A 20,115-nucleotide genomic window follows, 5' to 3' on the forward strand; every position below is an offset into this window, starting at 1 on the left:
AATGAAATTACGCGGTATAGGACAGGTAATTTCATCTTTACTAGATCCTCCCAAATTGCTCTTCAAAGTGACCATTTCGACAAACTCACATATCAGAAGTGAAAAAGTATACCCATTCCTTCCCTTCCCTGTCAACCCTTGGGATAAGCGCACCCTAGTTTTCACTACACAATAGGTAGAACGTCTCTCCTATTGTTTTAAGTTGCTTTTCCTTAATTTCTAACATGGTTGAGTATCTTTTCATGATCATTTGCCAGTCGAAATGTTTTTTGCTCATTTTGCTATTGGGTTGTCCTCCGGTTCTGACCCTTTCTCTCAGAGCCCACGGCTTACATATTTTTTTCTGCGCAAATCCCTCCTGTTTGCTGCCCCTTCATTCAGACCTAAGAGCGTCTCATCTCTAGCATGCTGTACGCTTCCTGGGCTGCATGGACTACGCTAAAGCTTCCCCCAGGAAACTTCATGGGCTACAGTCTTTTATGATCATCACGAAACCTCCTAGGCCAGGTGTCATTAACCAGTGGCCGTGCATACTAGGCCCACAGAGCATTTTCAGTGAAAGTAACCAGTATTGTGCTTAGTTTCAATACGAACAGCTTGGATCCTGCTGTTATACACCTGGCCCGCTACCCCTTCCTCATGCTAACTTCATGCCTCGATCGGCATTTGGGATTCGGTGCAAATCGGTGTACGTTACAGTATAAGTACCGCCATCCAGGCACCAGTCCCAGTCGTCGCAAGGGACCGTGGCCTATCGACAAACACAGATCCCAGACTTTTCAGAGAACTGCCCTGTGCAAACCTAGAGTTGAGCTATGAGTATGAAATGCAACTGTGCTACTAGCCCATGCTTACCGAAATACTTTGCACTCTACTAAGTAAATGGCTGGATGAGGGTTCTAACTCAGAAGGCCACCTGAGCTGAAACAAATGCATAATTATGTCGGGATTTCTGAAGTGCATACATGATCTGAATTAATCAACCTGCTGATTAGTCCAAATTCCTCTGTCATTGAAACTTGAAGGAAGGGTAGGTGGGAAGGGTCCACTCTGGAAGTTAGAGAAAGCTCGACTGGGCATGGAGGGCTGTCCGGGGAGCCACGTGGGTGGCTACAGGGGGGCTCTGACCTGCTCCTGGGGTGAAGCCGGGGCCCTGGGCGGAACTGTGGGGTGATGAGGCTGTTCCAGCTCCTGGATCGTAGCTGCTGAGGAGAGAGCAGCACGTGGATTCTCCCTGTCGTCAGGCAGAGCTCTTCAATGAGGTGGGCTTAGGAGGGCTTGTGCCTCTGCTCAGCCGAGCTCCAGCCGGAAGCCTTGGGAGGCAGAGGAGGTGCAGCTGCTGCCCGGCGCTCTCTCCTGGCTGTGGGAGCAGGGACAGCCAGAGGCTCGGCTCCTCCTGAGCCATGCCGGCCAACCTCACAGAGGGCAGCCCCAACTCCAACGGGACCATGCAGACTCTGGATTCTTCCACAGCCGCCTGCTTCCCCACAACTCTCCAGGAAGTGGAGGAAGAGGAATGGGGCTCCTTCTACTACTCCTTGAAGGTGAGTGTCCTGCCTTCCATCCTGAACACTGATTTTAGATAATGAGACAGGTGAATTTTAAGAGGCCAGTTAAATATAATAGCCAATATTGTAAATGGGTGAAGTTTATATTCTTTACTCTAAAGAATTTTTTAAAAACCAAACTGATAAGCTAAAGTACCGAGTTTTTCATACCATGCAAAGACTTCTGTTGTAGTTTCTTATAAATACAGGTCTTTTCCTTCTTTTCCTGCTGCTGTTCAAAATATGTGAATTAGGCGTTACGTTTGTGAGTGGATCCTTCTTAAAAATGTTTCCTCTCTTCCTTGGGTGAAAGCACACTTAATTAATCCTACAGTCGTGAGCGAAATGTCTGTGTCTTGAAGGGTTATTGCTCTGAGTTTTTTGCTAAGAACAGCAGAGTTGTGGCAAGCTCACATCCCCCAGGACAGTGCCTGATGCCAGGAGAGACACAGCACCAAGAGAGCAAGGAAGGACCACACTTTCCTTATTGATTCTTTGCATCGAACATCAGTGAGAAATAGATTCTTAAACTGTAGTGCATGGTGCCACTGTTTGCAACAAGTTGACTCTTAGAACAAATAAAGGAATCAGAGTTTGGTGAGTTTTTTTTTTACCTTGAAAGTATGGAGGGCCACAGTGAGGACAGGACCCTCGTTAAGCTGATATTGTTCCCTCTTCTGCAGCAAGAGCTGGTCGGGAACAAACCCGACATCTGAAACAACAGTTTCCTGCTTCTTGTGTGAGAATGCTTGCGATGGCAGGTTATTTCACACGCTGCCTCGTGGTGTATTCGGTCATTGTAATAATTCCCAGGTCTCAAATTGGTCCTTTATATCAAAAAGAAAAACATTTCAAGAAAAATTCTAGCAGTTTTTTTTTTTTAACCATCTTGGCATTTTGAAAATAATTTGGCTTTTTACCCAAAAAGGTATCATTACTATAATATCCACCTCTCTACTCACGCTCTGCTTCCGTGCAAACACTCAGAATAAAACTTTCAGCAGGGAGCTGTCCCTAGAGCCAGCCTCACACTCCTCAGGGACCAAGACACTCTACAACACAGCAGAGCCCAAAGAAAGAAGTCACTTGGGCTGGCTGCAGGGGACCCTGCCTCTCGGGTCTACCTCCTGCAGCGTGTGCATGTGCAGCCCAGACGCCCAGCCCCTCAAAAGAAAATAGACGATGAAATTGGAGTTTGTTGCCATTTGCCGTTGACTCAATAATCCCTTCTACAAAATCAGCCAGCGACTCTGCCTCAGAGAAGCAAGCTTTGCACACCCAGGAGGCACAGGGCTCCTGTCAGTGACACCGCCTCTGTGGCCTCTTTGATATTTATAGAACATGACAGCAAACAGAATGAAGAGAGATTGGCCATTGCAAAAGGGATAATCATCAGCAATAAGGCAGTTGTTCCGAGAGACCCAGGCGATAATCACTACCAGCTGAAACCTCATTTGCCAGTTTTTGAATACGGCTCCCGAGAGGACGTTTTGAATATGTGGACAAAAAAAAAAAATTCTGCTCGCTCCCCACTAGTGTTTGTACCCTGTCCTAGCAACATCGTCGCTAGGCAGCAGAGGGAATCACATCACTTTTTATCTCATTCCTGTTGATTATGTTTGCCGTCCAGCAACTGGACCACTGGACAAGGAGAGAAGCTGAGAGGGGTTATGTCTGGCCAGGAGATTAAAATGTTCCACTTCAGAAACAGTGATCTTTAGTTACACTGCAGTCAGTGGTGGTGTTTGTGGGAACCTAACTTAGTGTAACTTTTTTTCATGGCTCCCTTTGAGCACAAGTGCTTTTGATATGCTGCCGATACAGAAACGGTTCCTAAAAACAAACAAACAAACAAACAAACGAAAAACCTCTTCACCGTGATGCTTTTATCCCATATATTTCTCAGTAGGAAAGTCAGAATTGAGCTTCTTTACTATTTTCCAAGCATGCCCTTTCAATCTCCATTGTCTTTACCTAAAGCAGTAAAAATATCATAAAAAGCAAAATGGTAACAGCAGTGAAAGCAACAGAGCTACTAACAGCAATAGCCATACATTCATTTGCTGCGGGCTTTCTCAGTGACAGGAATCTTTCTAAATGACTTCTGTGAAGTATCTCATTTAATTCTCACAAACCACGCTGTATCCTTCCATCTGGAACTGACTTTCATCTTCATCTGTGTTTGTCTAGATTCGATCTTCTCTTTAAGACTCCTCTCGGATTGCTTCCTCCAGGAAGCCCCCCTTGTCTCATCCTTCCTCTGAGTTCCAGTACTGTCATGGACTGTACCTCTCTCCTTGTCACTTAATCCAGCTCTGTCTTCAACTGTCATTTTAATATGCGTCAGGTAAATGTGTAACGGTCATCAAGCTCCTTGAGTGAACGCAATGCCTGATGTTGTTTCAGATTCTCTCCAGAAACCAGCACCATCCTGGACATACTCAATAAACAGGTCCTGCAGAAATGAAGTGTGGTGTTCTGCTTCTGCCAGTCACCTCCATCTTGTCAGACGGGGCAATAGAAAGCTCCCTTTCTCAGGGACAGAGGTGGGGGTCTTCTTCTCTGCTCCGCACGTCAGCCCCTGCCTTGCCCGGTCGCTAGTAGCCATACTTGCCAAGGTCGTTCTCTGCAGGCCCATTCATCCCGTTCTTATCTCATTTCTAAGCGGGTGTGACCAAGGTAAGTTCCAGATTCCAGTGGGCGGGGCATGGAACTAGCTGTGGTACCGCGGACTGATACCGCACACCTGGCTTAGCCCTGGGCAGCCCGTGCCCACTGCGTTGCAGCCTTACCTAGTCTTAGCCTCCGTCTACAGGCCTGGGCTGCCACCTCAGCTTCCTCCTCTCCTCCAAACCCCAAAGCTCTCTTGGCAGATGAGAAGGTATCCCTGTCCAGATTTTACTAACTTTTCCTTCACTGGCTTAGAGCCTTTCTGCCTTCCCATCTCAAGGTCCTGTCTAGCTTACCCCTCAAGTCCTAAACCCCAGCATTAAGGAATGATATGGCTGCGAGAATCTCCCAGAAGCTTTTAAGGAGAGCGGGGTCTGGCTCATCAGACAGGGAAGGGGGCGCCTGCATGTAAAGCTGTCCAAGTGGAAGACAAGGATGGAATAATAGCCTCTTCATCACGCCCTTTAACCTGGCCCCTGAACTCACTGGCAATGTTTCCTAATCTCCGATTTCTTAATGATGAGGAAATTAATTCAAAGTAACTGGAAAGGAAACCTGTCTCGATTAGTAAATTGGCTAAATTATAAATAATGCAAATGAACTCCATTTTATTTCTCTTAGGTGGGGGGAGAACTATGAACCAGGACCGTTAAATATTACCTCATGACTATCTTGTATTAAATCTCCTTGATTGGGTAGTTACAAATAATATGCAATTAGTTAACCCTTATTTATATGTAAGTGGCAGCTTCTAAGTGCCTGAGGGTGATTGGACACAGTTTGTTCCCCTCGTTTGCTCATTCTCACCGCCTGCCATCTTCCTGTTAATTTTCCTAACACACCCGTCCTCCATTAATGCAACAAAAGCGAATTCCAGTTCAACCCATGTCTCAATTATCTCACACGAGGCTTCAAGCAAGTGCTCAACGTCAGCAGCTTAAGTTTACTGTACTGTACTGGTTTTCATTATATTCAGGTTGACAGTTTATTTGTAAGAACTCGTTCTAGCTACGGAGGACCAGCGTTTTCAGCTTCAGCGACTGCCACTTCACCTCCTCTCCGCCCACTCGCCTGCTTCCTCTCGTCTGCTGCCATCCTACCCCTGGGGACCTGCTTGTCTCCCTTTCCGCCTCGGTTCCCAGCAGGATGTCAGCGCTGCCTGCCCCAGCACCTCCATCCCTAACCTTTTAGTGTATCTTTAGTGCAAGTCATAACAAGGGGTCTTGTGTTTACATTATGGACTTGTTGGTCTTCTTCTAATTAGTTCTATTCCATGTGTTCATTTTGAGTTTCTACCAGTCGAATAGTGCAGCTGTTCATCGTGAAATAATTATGAAAGGTCTCCTATTTACTGCCTGTTTCTACCATGTCCAATTTCACTCTGCGTCATTGAGAAAGGCACAGACGTTGCTCGTTGGCTTTGCAAGGACACCATGCAGCTCCGAGCTATGTAGATGTGAAAAAGGACAGCTTCATCTAAATTTCTCTTCGTGTAAGTAATACATCTCCTGGCAGGAAAGATGATCTTAGTTAATTCAGAGGAAACTCAGTCATTACAGAGTTTTCAGCCCATGGAGGGTTTTCCTATTTTGTGACTCAGGGAGACATCAAAGCTCTAAGGGATGTGATTCTATAGTGTGCTCATGGGTGCAGTAGGGGTGAGGGAGGGCGCCCACCTAGGAAGGGGTGTGGGCAGGTGGTTGCAGCTGAGAGAGAGAGACCCCTGTCTGACCTTCAGAATGGTCATCCTGAGTCCAGAACCCTGTTGAGATTTCCATTCGGCCCAGGTCAAGACTGCACTGCCTTCTACCACAGCGTCCCGTTGTCACATTTCCTTTGGGGACACGAATGCTCACAGCTCCCTCTTTCGCCCCCTTAATCCTGGTTAAATTCCTTACAGGGAATGAAAAGTCCTTACAGGGAATGAAAAGTTTCACTTCTTTACTCCCAGTTCTGGGCAGCAGAAACAAAGTGGCATTGTCTCCTTTTCCTACCCATGGGGCCATCATAACTGTAGAACTCCCACCCCATGATAGCTGGAAAAATTCCCAGGAGTCGCTATTCCCTGGTTCCCATACAGTAAGTACCCTTCTAATCCTGGGCTCCCCAACTTAGCGGGTGTTGTCTCATCCTCTCTCTTTTAGTGCTAACCTGTGGGGGTGGCAGTATAATATGCCCTTACCAGTGTCTAGCTTTCCTCACATCCTGTACCACTGCTGTGCCCTCTAACACGCCTGCATCTCTTAGCCTCCTTCTTCTGTCGTGGGGAGCTGAGCCTACGCTAGGCTCTCTGCTCTGGATGCTCAGGAGACACATCTTCTTGCAGGGGAAAATGCCATTTCTCTTCACGCTGCTATGAGGTCCTTCGTGAGGCATCTCGAAAGCCTGATGCTGACTTCTTTCTCTTTGTTGGCATCGATAGAGTAAAGATTGTACCCTGATGACAGATGAAGCAAAGCTCTCTGGCTGGGGCGGTTTTATCAAAGAAGTGGGAAAGAGCCCATCCATTAATGCTTCAAAATGTCATCCTGACATCCTTGAAATAATTTCCTGTCGATGTAGTGGGTAAGAATGTTTCGAGCCATGAACTCAAGTGGACAAGAAATGTAATTTTATTTTTTGGTAATTGAACGTAGCTTCTCTCTGGACCTCTTAGTCTACCCGAATGGAGAAAATGTAGCCTAGTCATCCCAGATAAACTCAGGTTCTCAGATCTTCATCATTTTAGTGAGGCACTAGATCTAACTCCAGACTGTTGGGGTCAAGTCCCAGTGCCACCACTGTCTAGCTATGTGACCTTGGCAGTTTACTCCTGCCTGTGCCTTGGTTTATTCATTCAACAAATGATGCTAATAACTGAATATCTTTCAGGGGGTGGTCATGAAAAGTTAAGTGAAACCCTTAAGAACAGGGAGTGGCCTGGAGTACAGAGCTCCGTAAGTGTGAGCTATTATATCTCCAGGAATAAGTCATTTCACTCTTTTCTCAAAGCCACTTACTAAGAGCTGATGAGCTGCTGCAGACTCCATGAGAGCCCACTGCAGGCGGAAATGTCCCAGAAGGGCTTCGATGTGCATTAGGTCCTCAAAGCTGGTGGTGAATTGAGCTGTTTCTCTCCTTCAACTAGACCATGAAAAATGCAGAATAAGATATTTAGGGAAGATTCCATTTCTCATTTTATCATCCTGATATAATGTCTAATTTTTATATAGACAAGCTTAATGGCCCACTCCATGAAGGGCTATTTACAGAAATGGGAAATCATGCCCTAATTAGAGGAAGGAAGGAAGGAAGGAAGAAAGGAAGGAAGGAAGGAAGGAAGGAAGGAATAAAGTAAGGAAAGAAAGAAGAATGGAAGGAAGGGAGAGAAAAAGGAAACTTTTAAAATATGATCTTTCTGCTGATTTTAGTCAGGATAGGTTAGGTTCTACGACAGGAAAAACTAACTCTGAGCCTCAATGGTTTAACGCATCAAAGGTTTATTTTTTGTCACGTCAGAGATGTAAGCAGGTCACTTGTTTTAGAACAAGTGGTTTCCAAGAGAGATGGCAAACCTTCTCTTATCTCTTTGGCCTGAAACGATGCAGGACTTGGACTCCAATCCCACTGGCAAGAACAAGTTAGCTGATGGGCGTGGGAAATGCGGCCTCACTGAACGCCTTTGTGGGGGAATGTAGTGCACTGCTTTGACGCCCCCGGCTGAACCGTCACCTCCTGCAGGCTAAAAGCCAAGCTCTTCGGCCCAACCTCCTGGCCTTTCAAGTCTTACCGACCACCCTCTCTGCTCCCCACCTCACACACTGCACCTCACTGCATTGAATGTCTCACTATATTCTAAGGAAGTGCAATTCTGGTTACCTTTGGCAGAAGCGGCTTTCCCACGCTATTTCATTCTGACATCGCATGTCAGCTCAATTCCCCGTCTTCTGCAAAGCCGTCAGGTTCATTTAATAGTCCACCACGTCACTTTCCTGAATCCCAAGGCACTTGGAATCTCTGAGCAACGTGCTCCATCTCTTGACCTGCATGTCCACCCACATACACAAACACATAGCCACACACAGACATAAATACATACACACGGACCCACGTGTGCACATAAACACAGACAGCCACACATACGCACAGATACACACACACACCGGATGCCAGTTAGTTAAGGGCAGCTCTAGACCCCGCTGCCCTAGTATAGTGTCTGATGCATAGTCGATTAAAGATCAGTAGATATTTTGTTGACAAAAGAGCACATCAAGAAGCATTCCGTTTATTTCTAAAGTCTCCATAAATTCATGTAAACAGTTTAGAGAGGATGGAGCCTTACTCCTTGTTCTACAAGCCACTGGATTTGAGCTTTAAAGACAGCATGGTTTGGGGGAATCCCTGACACCACAGCAAGCCACATGGGAGGAGGAGCATGCAGACAGATCTGTAGACCAAAAGCAAACAGCATCCAAAGTCTTCCTCTTCCCCTTCCCATGCCACCAGTTCTGGTTCCACATGTGAGGCTTGGAGACCGTCACCTCTGAGCCCCAAGCCACCAGGCAGGTACTGGGAAAGGCACATGTTAACACTCACACCCCGGATCTTCATTTATGCATTTGGATGCCTGATTGTAGAAGCTCGGTCCCACAGATCGGCAAGGTGCCCAGTGCAGAGGGCACCACCCATGGGCCACAGGGTCATCTTCAATGTGGTTAATGGATCCAGGACCTCAATCAGGCAGTCACACGTGACTCCTGTTTGCTGCCTCTGGACACATCAAGCAGAAACTGTGCCTCTCCCATGAACGGGGAGACCACAGATGCTTGCTCTGGGTAGAGCCCTGTACTGGGTACCAGGAGAGGGAGCCAGAGAGGACGCATCACTGCCCTAAGGCGCTGGTACACTAACACGTTAATTCAGCGAGTATTCCTAAAATGATTTCAGCCCGCTAAACTTTTTTATTTTAAAATATTGAATCCCCTCCCAGAGAGCTTTTAAAATTATAGTTGACATACAATATTGGATTAGTTTAAGTGTATAAAATAGTGATTCAACATTTATATACCTTACAAAGTGATCAACACGATGTCTTGCAGCCACCTGTCACTGTACGTAGTTACTACGATATTAGTGACTATATTGTCTATGCTGTACAATAATCCCATGAGTTATTCTATAATGGGAAGTTCGCCCTTCTTAACGCCCTTCCGCTTTTCTGCTCATGCTCCTACCCCCACCCCTCTGGCAACTGACAGTTTGTTGCTTCTGTATCACCCACATAGCTAGAAAAACAGTAAAAGTATCGGACTGATTTTTGGATAAGCAAGGGCTTTCTAAGACTAAAAATAAAATTCAAAGGGAAACAAAAAACCTGAGCAAATTATTTGGAATGAAAATATATGTTATAGCTGATAATAACAAGTATAACATGATTAAAGTCCTTAACGTATAGAACTCAGAAAAAAATATATTTTATATAAATAAAAATACATATATTTCTAATAGAAAAAAAAGAGCAAAGAAAATTTAAAAATTTAGATTAAGTGCAGAGTCGAAAGAACATATAAAAATGTTTGCCAGTGATCTGAACGACACAAACTTAACAATGAAATAACATAAGACATATGAAATTGGTAAATATTAAAGAAAAATGTTACCTCAAGCATGTGACAGTTCTATAAAACTACTCATGAAAGAGTAAATCAGGACAACTAACCCAGCTTTTCCAGAGAGCAATTCGGTGATAATGCAGCAAGCTTTAACAATGCTTTTGGACTTCTGCTTACTAACTCTACTTGCAGGATTGAACCAGAAGCATACTAAAGAAATATTCAAAGAAACGGACACGGTCTCATGTGTTAGGTTGTTTTATTCAGTACCACCTGACAACTGAAGAGTAAAATTGTGACATAACCATAGGATGAAATATTAAGGAATATTGTGTACCTATACCAATTATTGCTCCTTGTTCAATGCTGAGTTTTGTTAAAGCACAATAAACTGTATATATGATATATTCCCAGTTTTATACACTACATAGATATATACCCAGAAAATATGGAAGAAAATATACTCAAATGGGAAAGTGAGAAATTCTGTCTGGAATATAGGTTTTTATCTTTGTACACTTTTTATATTTTACTAAATTTTGACAATGAGCACATATTACTTTTATTATTAGAAACAACAAAATAATCATGTAAAATGCACCACGTAGACTCTCAAATATATTGTGCCCATCATATTTCCATAAGAGCAAATGAAAGGATCGATTTCCTCTGCAGGAACCCTTAAGGGAGTTTCTAAAAGGTATCGGAAAGCAGGGGCCTTTGTGACGGCTGAGTATGACAAATGGGGGGAGGGGAAGTTCCAGATAATGCACTGTTCCCCGAGGACCACACGTGCAAGGATCTCTGTTGCTGCCGGCGTCTCTGCAGCAAAGAGCTGTGTGAGAGAGGAGTGCGATCTTTAAATGATTAAGGTTACGCACGTTCAGAGCCACAGCAGAATTCAAGGATTTAGTGGGGGCGATGCGACGGATGGTTCTCCCCTTACATTTCATGCTCTCCTCTCTCTTACCAGTTTCTTTCCAATTTTTCTCCCACTCCCAGTTGAGATCTAGAGAGCGAGTTCTGAATTAGGCATGCAACCTGTGAATTATCTGTTCCTTTGAAAATCCATTTTCCAATCTCGTGTCATTTTTCTATTATCATTATGATGGGCCGAACTTACTTAGACTTCCACGTCAAGTGCAGAAGAGTAGGAAGGTGGATTCAACAGAGGCAGGTGTCAGGTTAGAGGACCAACCTGGCCCAGGGCACTGGCCCCTTGCTCAGGTAATCAGGCCCACGGTGATGTGGCCAACTCCATCCAAATCAAAGGAGTGATTCTGGGAGCCAGGCAGGCAGATAGACTTCAGATAGACTCCCATAGGGTGACTGTATACTTCAGATAGACTCCCATAGAGTGACTGACGAGAGGTGCAGGAACTAGTGTCCCATCCTGGGTGGCGGAGGCTAGCAAGACTCATGCAGCTTGTAGGGGACCTGGAAATGCAGGCAAGGGAACGATGGGACAAATGGAAACCAAGAGAGATGACCAACTACACGAACTGGGTGCACACACACTCTGCCGACCGACCACTCAATTTAGATGCACGGAATACGAAGGCATTAGGAATAGCGATTCCGGGAGTTCTGCCTGGAACCCGCGTTCTGAGCCCCTCTCGTGCCCTTTCCCCGCCTGTTCTCCTCTCCCAGATGTTCAGCTCCCGCCCCAGCCTCACATCTGCTTTTGCTCTTCCGTTTGCTCTTCCGTTTGCTAGCTCCCCTGGGTTTCTTTCAGTACCTGTTTTGAGCCTCCTGGATGGACCGGAAACTATAGACTGAAAGTCTCAGGGTCAGAGCTGAGCTGAGCCCTCAGCAGAAAGGTCACCCAGTCACTTTATTCTGTTTATTAGCACCTCCAGAACAACGACAAAACAAACGAACAAACAAATCCTCGCAGGCTGATTTTTTAATTATATGGATCATCGGGAAGAATAGTTTCTTGATATTTTTATTACATAGTAATGACTTTGGTTTCTATCACATTGTGGAAATTTGGACCTAATTTATCCAAATGTTAGTTTTCTATATTTCAAAGGTCTGAGAACTCAAAGAGCAATTTAGATATTAATCTCAGTTCTTGGTACATAGCAGATGACACTTCACTTGTTTGTTCAGCAAATATTAACTACTACCTGGACTCGGAGCCTGGTGGGTTTTCAGAAGAATTCCAACATCTTTGGTCTGATATGTTATTAGCATTCAGATGGAGTCCCAGAATTTAATTGTCTCGAAGCTTCTAGTACATCCAGGTCATGATTGACCTGGAGGTCCTCTTAGGATTCAAGAATGAATCACAAGAAGGGAGTCACGTTAGAATGAATGTGGGATACTGGTGTTTCTGTTTCTGGTGAAATCTGAGGATTCACTAGTAACTAGGAAGCTGGATCAGACAGCTGGGCAGATGGAGTCCCACCAACGTACTCTGACTGGAATGAGAAAAAATGGGCAATGGGAAATTAACATCACTAATTAAACATGAACTAGACCCAAGGCAGTAATGCTGAAAGACTCCAGATCAATAATTAACCCTTTCTGGCCAGAGTCGAAAGAGAAGTGTAGTTATTTAATATGAAAATAGGAAATCAATGTTAGGCAGTGAATTGCTTTCGGGTTCAGCCCCAGTTGGAAGGTGCTAAAGTTGTTTTATTGTCACCTGCGATGGTGGCATCGAGAGGCAGGGCAAAAGCCTGTCAGGCAGTGAAAGCAACTGGAGAAAATTCTAGACAGGGACGAATCTCTTGGGAGCAAGTTCTTCTAACTCAGGACAAAGACCCAGGGTGGACCTTGCCCCATTTCGGAAATAGCTGGTTTTTAAGACACTGGTCCAACTTCTCTTTATAAGCCTCTCTGTGCTCTGGGACCACACCTAATGTTCATGGCTGTTCCCTATTTGTCCCCACTCACCTGAGAGTTTTTACCCTCTGCCTTCACCCATACTTTCACCAGGGACCCTGTTTCTTTGCTTGGCTACTTTCACTCATTTTCTCAGACTCAACTTACACGTTAATTTCTCCAGGATGTACCTTTCGACCAACTGTGACCAGCCTCTCTTCAAGTTCTGTTACATATGCCTTCTTTGAGATTCTATATCTCTATTATAAGAGGTCACACTGAAAACTTCTGTTTGCATGTATGCCTTCACCATCAGACTATGAGTTCCTGTCTTAGCCTTCCTTATATCCCCACGGTATTTTGAAATTTGCTACTAGATTCTCAATAAACGTTTGTTGAACTTGATTATACAGAATGCAAACCAGGATAATCACGTTCACAACAGTATGATTTCAAGGACAGTCTCCCACTTCTGGCCTGAGTATTATTTCTACACCAAAATATATATGCCAAGGCTCTCCCTCAAGGTGAAATGCCTTTTCCCTCTAATATACTATGTGACAGTTCACAGAATGACGCTTAGTCCACAGCTACTGGGAATCACCTGGGTCCTTTGCCCTGCCTCTCAATGCCACCTGGAATCACCTTCCTGTCAACCTCGACAGACCCAGATGAGACAGTATCTCCCATCGCATTCATGTTCTCTGCTCGTCACCCGGGAGGCCCGCTGTCAGTTTGTCCCACCAGCCTCTAGTCAGAGACTGCAATCTCCTCCCCTGTTCCAGAAATCTATAACGATAGGAAAAGCTTTACAAAAATATAAAACAAATGAACATTCACACTTACATGTAGCTTTATATTATTGTTTTAGTTTTGTAATAGTAATTAATCGAAAAGTCTTCTACATTTTTTATAACCGAATATTAGAAATAAAGACTATCCTGGGTAATCCGAAATAGAATTCCCATAGCTCTAGGTAAAACAGTCAGAAAAGGTGACTGCAGATGGATGGTTGTGATGACAATAATTCAATTGTATTTGCAAGGGTGTCTCCCAGCCGCGTTCCTAGAAGGGTGGTGAAAATGTAGACTTTCAAAAGGCTCATCATCAGGAGAGGGGTTTGTGTGGAAGAAGCCAAGAAAGACCCTCCCGAGCAAGCCCTGTCCCACCTACACGCCTTCCAGTGACCGTTACTGGCCGTTAGCACCTGGCAGTCCTTCTGAAGCAGCAGTTGGACCGAGACACCCGGGGAAGTTGGGACCAACCTCTGAATGAGAGGTTCCCAACTGTTCAGACGTGGCGACCGCCCAGGGGTCTCCAGAGCCTCCGACCGTATCTCATGCCCCGAGTCTAATTAAGGAATCCAAAGCTTTGCAGTCCATTTCTACTTGTCTCACTTTAAATCGTGTGCTCCCTGTGTTACACTGTGATTCATTTTCAGTACAATCAGACATTTGCGGATTTTTGCTTTTGATATTTCTAACCCGCCCACACAAATTAATGAGGCTCTGAGCGGCCTCAGGGCCTGGTACTGTGAGTGATAGGTGACACTCAGGTCTCAGTGACAGGAGAGGAGAGTCTCTTTGCTCGCTGAGAACTAGGGCTGAAGTATAACCTGAGAGTTCATTTCCTCTCTTGGGAAGGAAGATATGTTTGCTTGTTCCTGTGTTTGAGATATTCATCTTCAACATCGCAGAAATAACAATAATCCTAAAATGGGCCATGGAAATGTCAGGGGTACAGAAATCTCTGTGATCTCTGGGCCAGACGGTGCAGCTGCATCTTTTGTGACATTTATGATTACTGTGCGTGAAAGCCATACACTGCTTCAGTGTCCGTCCATCCAATCACATGTTGAGCATTGATCTTATGCTCAGTCCTGCGGGGTAGGGGGAGAAGCGGTCATAAACCGATCCAGCTCCAGAAACCCAGCTTCAGACAAGTTTCGGGTCAGGAGGAAAAATGAAGATTTGCTTCCCGCTTGAAAATTGAAAGTAAATGAGGCCACTTCACCATCTCTGGCCCCAAATTAGAACAGAAAACCATGACAGTAATCAGAGCATGAACCTTCCAGTCAAGCAAAGCTATGCTCAAAACCCAGCTGCATCACTTATGGGTAGTGACTTCTCTGAGCTCCATGTCTTACCTGTAAGATCGAGGACAGGGACATCCTGTCGGCCAGGCTGTGATGATGAAGCGAGTGGAAGAAAAGTGTGTCAAACGATGCTCAGCACCTCGCGATCACCTACGATACAGCACGAGCAACAAGTCAGGTGCGGGGCTGAGGTGAGTCGCTCAGATCGTGTTAGTTCCCCTTCACTCTACAAGTGTTAAAGATCCTTTAGGCTTTTTTTTCTTCCAGTTTCTAGGACTATACTGGAAAATAGGATCATCACTCCTTGGGTTTGGATAAATCATGTCCTCCTTTCCAGACAAGGCTGCCGTCCAGTTTCATCTAGAGTCACCCAAGGAAATGTCCTCTGTTGCCTGAGATAATTCTCACTTCAAATGACCTTTCCTGTGATACTTATATGTGCCCTTGCACTTGTCATCAACCGTATATCCATCCAACAGATATTTATTAAGCACCTTCTACAAGGAAGACGGAACGCCAGCCTGGAATAGCAACCCTGACCCAACGCCTGCCCACACGGCCATCCCTGGAACCATGTCCTTTGGTGTCAAATCCCAGGCCTCAGCCCTGTGGCAGCACCAGCATCATGCAGGGAACACTGCAATGCTACAATCCACCCCTCAAAGTCCCAGGTCGGAATCTTCTGATCTGAATATTGCTGATGCCACTTCCTGGTCTCAATAACTTGAGGTTGAAAACCAATTAGCCATGAGCCTGCAACCATGTAACAGAGTTGAAAAGACTCTATCTAGTCTTTCGTCATTGAGAAATTGCAAATTTCATGTCTTCTACTCAGTATTGAGCATTTGACTGGAATTTTGCCTCACATGACCACTAGGGGGCATTTAATCCCCAACTATATTCTGCAATCGATCTGAAAACGGTGTTGGGGCACCATCAGTACCTGGGTGGAGCGGGTGCAGGTGCAGTGCCTGTCCAGCACCTCCCAAAGCCTGCGAAGTGAGGTGAAAATAGGATAAACAGGGTGAATTCAAGCATCGTCCTTAAAAGGTTGTGAGTCTTTTAGGCAGTCCATGAAACTACAGAAGGCGATAAAACCAGTTTTTATTGCGTGTAATACTACGCTTCAGGCACTAAACTAGAAATCTCCATTGTCATCGTGATACCTGTTCATCACAAGTATCCTGAGGCAGATTTTATTTTCATCCTCATTTTATAAATGAGAAAATAGGCTGGGAGAGGTTATCACTTACCGATGTTATCACACATCAAGCAAGTAGCAAAGCATCTGATCCTGAGCCAGACCGCTGTCAAGTTCACACCCACCCACACTGACACCAAGTCGCTCACCTGCGTGTGATGCGCGAGTGCCTCCAAGTTTGTTTGCCCGATTCCCATCGCCATCATTCCCCAAGTCCCCACATTGCCCTAAGATTCGTGTCTGTGTGCGTGTTTGTGCGTATATGGGTAAGAATATGCTACGAATTCAAAGCACAACTAAGTGTTTTCATCCTTAATGGCCCTGCTTGATGAAACAGGATTTAAACTTGGCCGAGTATAATTTATACACTCTGCATGTTTTATTCTTCCTTCTCGCGTCGCCTCTCAATGCCACCTGGAATCACCTTCCTGTCAACCTCGACAGACCCAGATGAGACAGTATCTCCCATCGCATTCATGTTCTCTGCTCGTCACCCAGGAGGCCCGCTGTCAGTTTGTCCCACCAGCCTCTAGTCAGAGACTGCAATCTCCTCCCCTGTTCCAGAAATCTATAACGATAGGAAAAGCTTTACAAAAATATAAAACAAATGAACATTCACACTTACATGTAGCTTTATATTATTGTTTTAGTTTTGTAATAGTAATTAATCGAAAAGTCTTCTACATTTTTTATAACCGAATATTAGAAATAAAGACTATCCTGGGTAATCCGAAATAGAATTCCCATAGCTCTAGGTAAAACAGTCAGAAAAGGTGACTGCAGATGGATGGTTGTGATGACAATAATTCAATTGTATTTGCAAGGGTGTCTCCCAGCCGCGTTCCTAGAAGGGTGGTGAAAATGTAGACTTTCAAAAGGCTCATCATCAGGAGAGGGGTTTGTGTGGAAGAAGCCAAGAAAGACCCTCCCGAGCAAGCCCTGTCCCACCTACACGCCTTCCAGTGACCGTTACTGGCCGTTAGCACCTGGCAGTCCTTCTGAAGCAGCAGTTGGACCGAGACACCCGGGGAAGTTGGGACCAACCTCTGAATGAGAGGTTCCCAACTGTTCAGACGTGGCGACCGCCCAGGGGTCTCCAGAGCCTCCGACCGTATCTCATGCCCCGAGTCTAATTAAGGAATCCAAAGCTTTGCAGTCCATTTCTACTTGTCTCACTTTAAATCGTGTGCTCCCTGTGTTACACTGTGATTCATTTTCAGTACAATCAGACATTTGCGGATTTTTGCTTTTGATATTTCTAACCCGCCCACACAAATTAATGAGGCTCTGAGCGGCCTCAGGGCCTGGTACTGTGAGTGATAGGTGACACTCAGGTCTCAGTGACAGGAGAGGAGAGTCTCTTTGCTCGCTGAGAACTAGGGCTGAAGTATAACCTGAGAGTTCATTTCCTCTCTTGGGAAGGAAGATATGTTTGCTTGTTCCTGTGTTTGAGATATTCATCTTCAACATCGCAGAAATAACAATAATCCTAAAATGGGCCATGGAAATGTCAGGGGTACAGAAATCTCTGTGATCTCTGGGCCAGACGGTGCAGCTGCATCTTTTGTGACATTTATGATTACTGTGCGTGAAAGCCATACACTGCTTCAGTGTCCGTCCATCCAATCACATGTTGAGCATTGATCTTATGCTCAGTCCTGCGGGGTAGGGGGAGAAGCGGTCATAAACCGATCCAGCTCCAGAAACCCAGCTTCAGACAAGTTTCGGGTCAGGAGGAAAAATGAAGATTTGCTTCCCGCTTGAAAATTGAAAGTAAATGAGGCCACTTCACCATCTCTGGCCCCAAATTAGAACAGAAAACCATGACAGTAATCAGAGCATGAACCTTCCAGTCAAGCAAAGCTATGCTCAAAACCCAGCTGCATCACTTATGGGTAGTGACTTCTCTGAGCTCCATGTCTTACCTGTAAGATCGAGGACAGGGACATCCTGTCGGCCAGGCTGTGATGATGAAGCGAGTGGAAGAAAAGTGTGTCAAACGATGCTCAGCACCTCGCGATCACCTACGATACAGCACGAGCAACAAGTCAGGTGCGGGGCTGAGGTGAGTCGCTCAGATCGTGTTAGTTCCCCTTCACTCTACAAGTGTTAAAGATCCTTTAGGCTTTTTTTCCTTCCAGTTTCTAGGACTATACTGGAAAATAGGATCATCACTCCTTGGGTTTGGATAAATCATGTCCTCCTTTCCAGACAAGTCTGCCATCCAGTTTCATCTAGAGTCACCCAAGGAAATGTCCTCCGTTGCCTGAGATAATTCTCACTTCAAATAACCTTTCCTGTGATACTTATATGTGCCCTTGCACTTGTCATCAACCGTATATCCATCCAACAGATATTTATTAAGCACCTTCTACAAGGAAGACGGAACGCCAGCCTGGAATAGCAACCCTGACCCAACGCCTGCCCACACGGCCATCCCTGGAACCATGTCCCTTGGAGTCAAATCCCAGGCCTCAGCCCTGTGGCAGCACCAGCATCATGCAGGGAACACTGCAATGCTACAATCCACCCCTCAAAGTCCCAGGTCGGAATCTTCTGATCTGAATATTGCTGATGCCACTTCCTGGTCTCAATAACTTGAGGTTGAAAACCAATTAGCCATGAGCCTGCAACCATGTAACAGAGTTGAAAAGACTCTATCTAGTCTTTCGTCATTGAGAAATTGCAAATTTCATGTCTTCCACTCAGTATTGAGCATTTGACTGGAATTTTGCCTCACATGACCACTAGGGGGCATTTAATCCCCAACTATATTCTGCAATCGATCTGAAAACGGTGTTGGGGCACCATCAGTACCTGGGTGGAGGGGGTGCAGGTGCAGTGCCTGTCCAGCACCTCCCAAAGCCTGCGAAGTGAGGTGAAAATAGGATAAACAGGGTGAATTCAAGCATCGTCCTTAAAAGGTTGTGAGTTATTTATAAATCACTTCTCAAACCTTTAGGCAGTCCATGAAACTACAGAAGGCGATAAAACCAGTTTTTATTGCGTGTAATACTACGCTTCAGGCACTAAACTAGAAATCTCCATTGTCATCGTGATACCTGTTCATCACAAGTATCCTGAGGCAGATTTTATTTTCATCCTCATTTTATAAATGAGAAAATAGGCTGGGAGAGGTTATCACTTACCGATGTTATCACACATCAAGCAAGTAGCAAAGCATCTGATCCTGAGCCAGACCGCTGTCAAGTTCACACCCACCCACACTGACACCAAGTCGCTCACCTGCGTGTGATGCGCGAGTGACTCCAAGTTTGTTTGCCTGATTCCCATCGCCATCATTCCCCAAGTCCCCGCATTGCCCTAAGATTCGTATCTGTGTGCGTGTTTGTGCGTATATGGGTAAGAAGGCTACGAATTCAAAACGCAGCTAAGTATTTTCATACTTAATGGCCCTGCTTGATGAAACAGGATTTAAACTTGGCCGAGTATAATTTAAACACTCTGCATGTTTTATTCTCCCTTGTCATGTCAACGTCTTTACACTGCAGACCATGAATTGATGTTGAATGAATTGATACACAAATAAATAAACCTAGGTTTTAGGAAGACTCCAGAAAGCAACGGTAGTGCGGGGGAGGGGGGACTTCCTCCATCTGGAAATTTCTGAAACCTATGAGGTAAGACGAGGTGGTCTTCCAACAGAAAACTCCAAAGTGAGGGGAGGGGGCTGATTTCACAGGACTTGCTCAGCCTTCCCCGTGGGCACCATCCAGTTCCAAGGAGAATCGACCCGTTTACAGAGCACCTTGGGTCTACTGGCCCACAGCACGGGTCCCGCCAGCTCCTCAGAAGAAGGCTCAGCGCAGATGGCGCCAGCCCTCCCCAGGCCAGACTCTGACTCCTGATACAGCTGCCTGGGGGATCTGATCTGCAGTGTTTGTCACTCTGTGCTCCTGGCAGAGCAGACGTCGGCTGCCTGGGTCAAGAGGGTGCAGTATGAAAACGAAGAAAGTGGCCATTCCATGCCTCCCAGGAGGCGGCGGCTCTTCCGTGAGAAAGAGCCTTGATTTCTGGAAACCTGAATTTCAGCGCCAGCAGCATAATCGCCAACGTGCCGGCCGTGCGAAAAACGAACCGTTTACCTGCCTCAGTGTTGCTTTTCTGGAGATGTGGCCTCTGACACCACAGGCAGCTAGTGATGCGAAGACAGAGGAG

At 45.5% G+C, this 20,115-nt stretch overlaps 1 protein-coding gene across 2 annotated transcripts in view; it reads left to right on the forward strand.

Moving 5' to 3' along the window:
• Nucleotides 1-1,368: 1,368 nt before the first annotated feature.
• The window catches only part of NPSR1 (neuropeptide S receptor 1), a 114,271-nt gene continuing 95,524 nt past the window's right edge, over nucleotides 1,369-20,115 (forward strand). Inside the window, exon 1 of one of the 2 annotated variants that reach the window (XM_011362477.1) lies at nucleotides 1,369-1,544. In XM_011362477.1, coding sequence (XP_011360779.1) covers nucleotides 1,404-1,544 — 141 coding nt within the window. In that variant the 5' untranslated portion in view covers nucleotides 1,369-1,403. The remainder of the gene's footprint in view (nucleotides 1,545-20,115) is intronic. The other variant, XM_011362478.1, reaches the window with a different exon arrangement.

This window comes from Pteropus vampyrus, unplaced genomic scaffold (genome assembly GCF_000151845.1).
Source record: "Pteropus vampyrus isolate Shadow unplaced genomic scaffold, Pvam_2.0 Scaffold75, whole genome shotgun sequence".
NCBI lineage: Eukaryota > Metazoa > Chordata > Mammalia > Chiroptera > Pteropodidae > Pteropus > Pteropus vampyrus.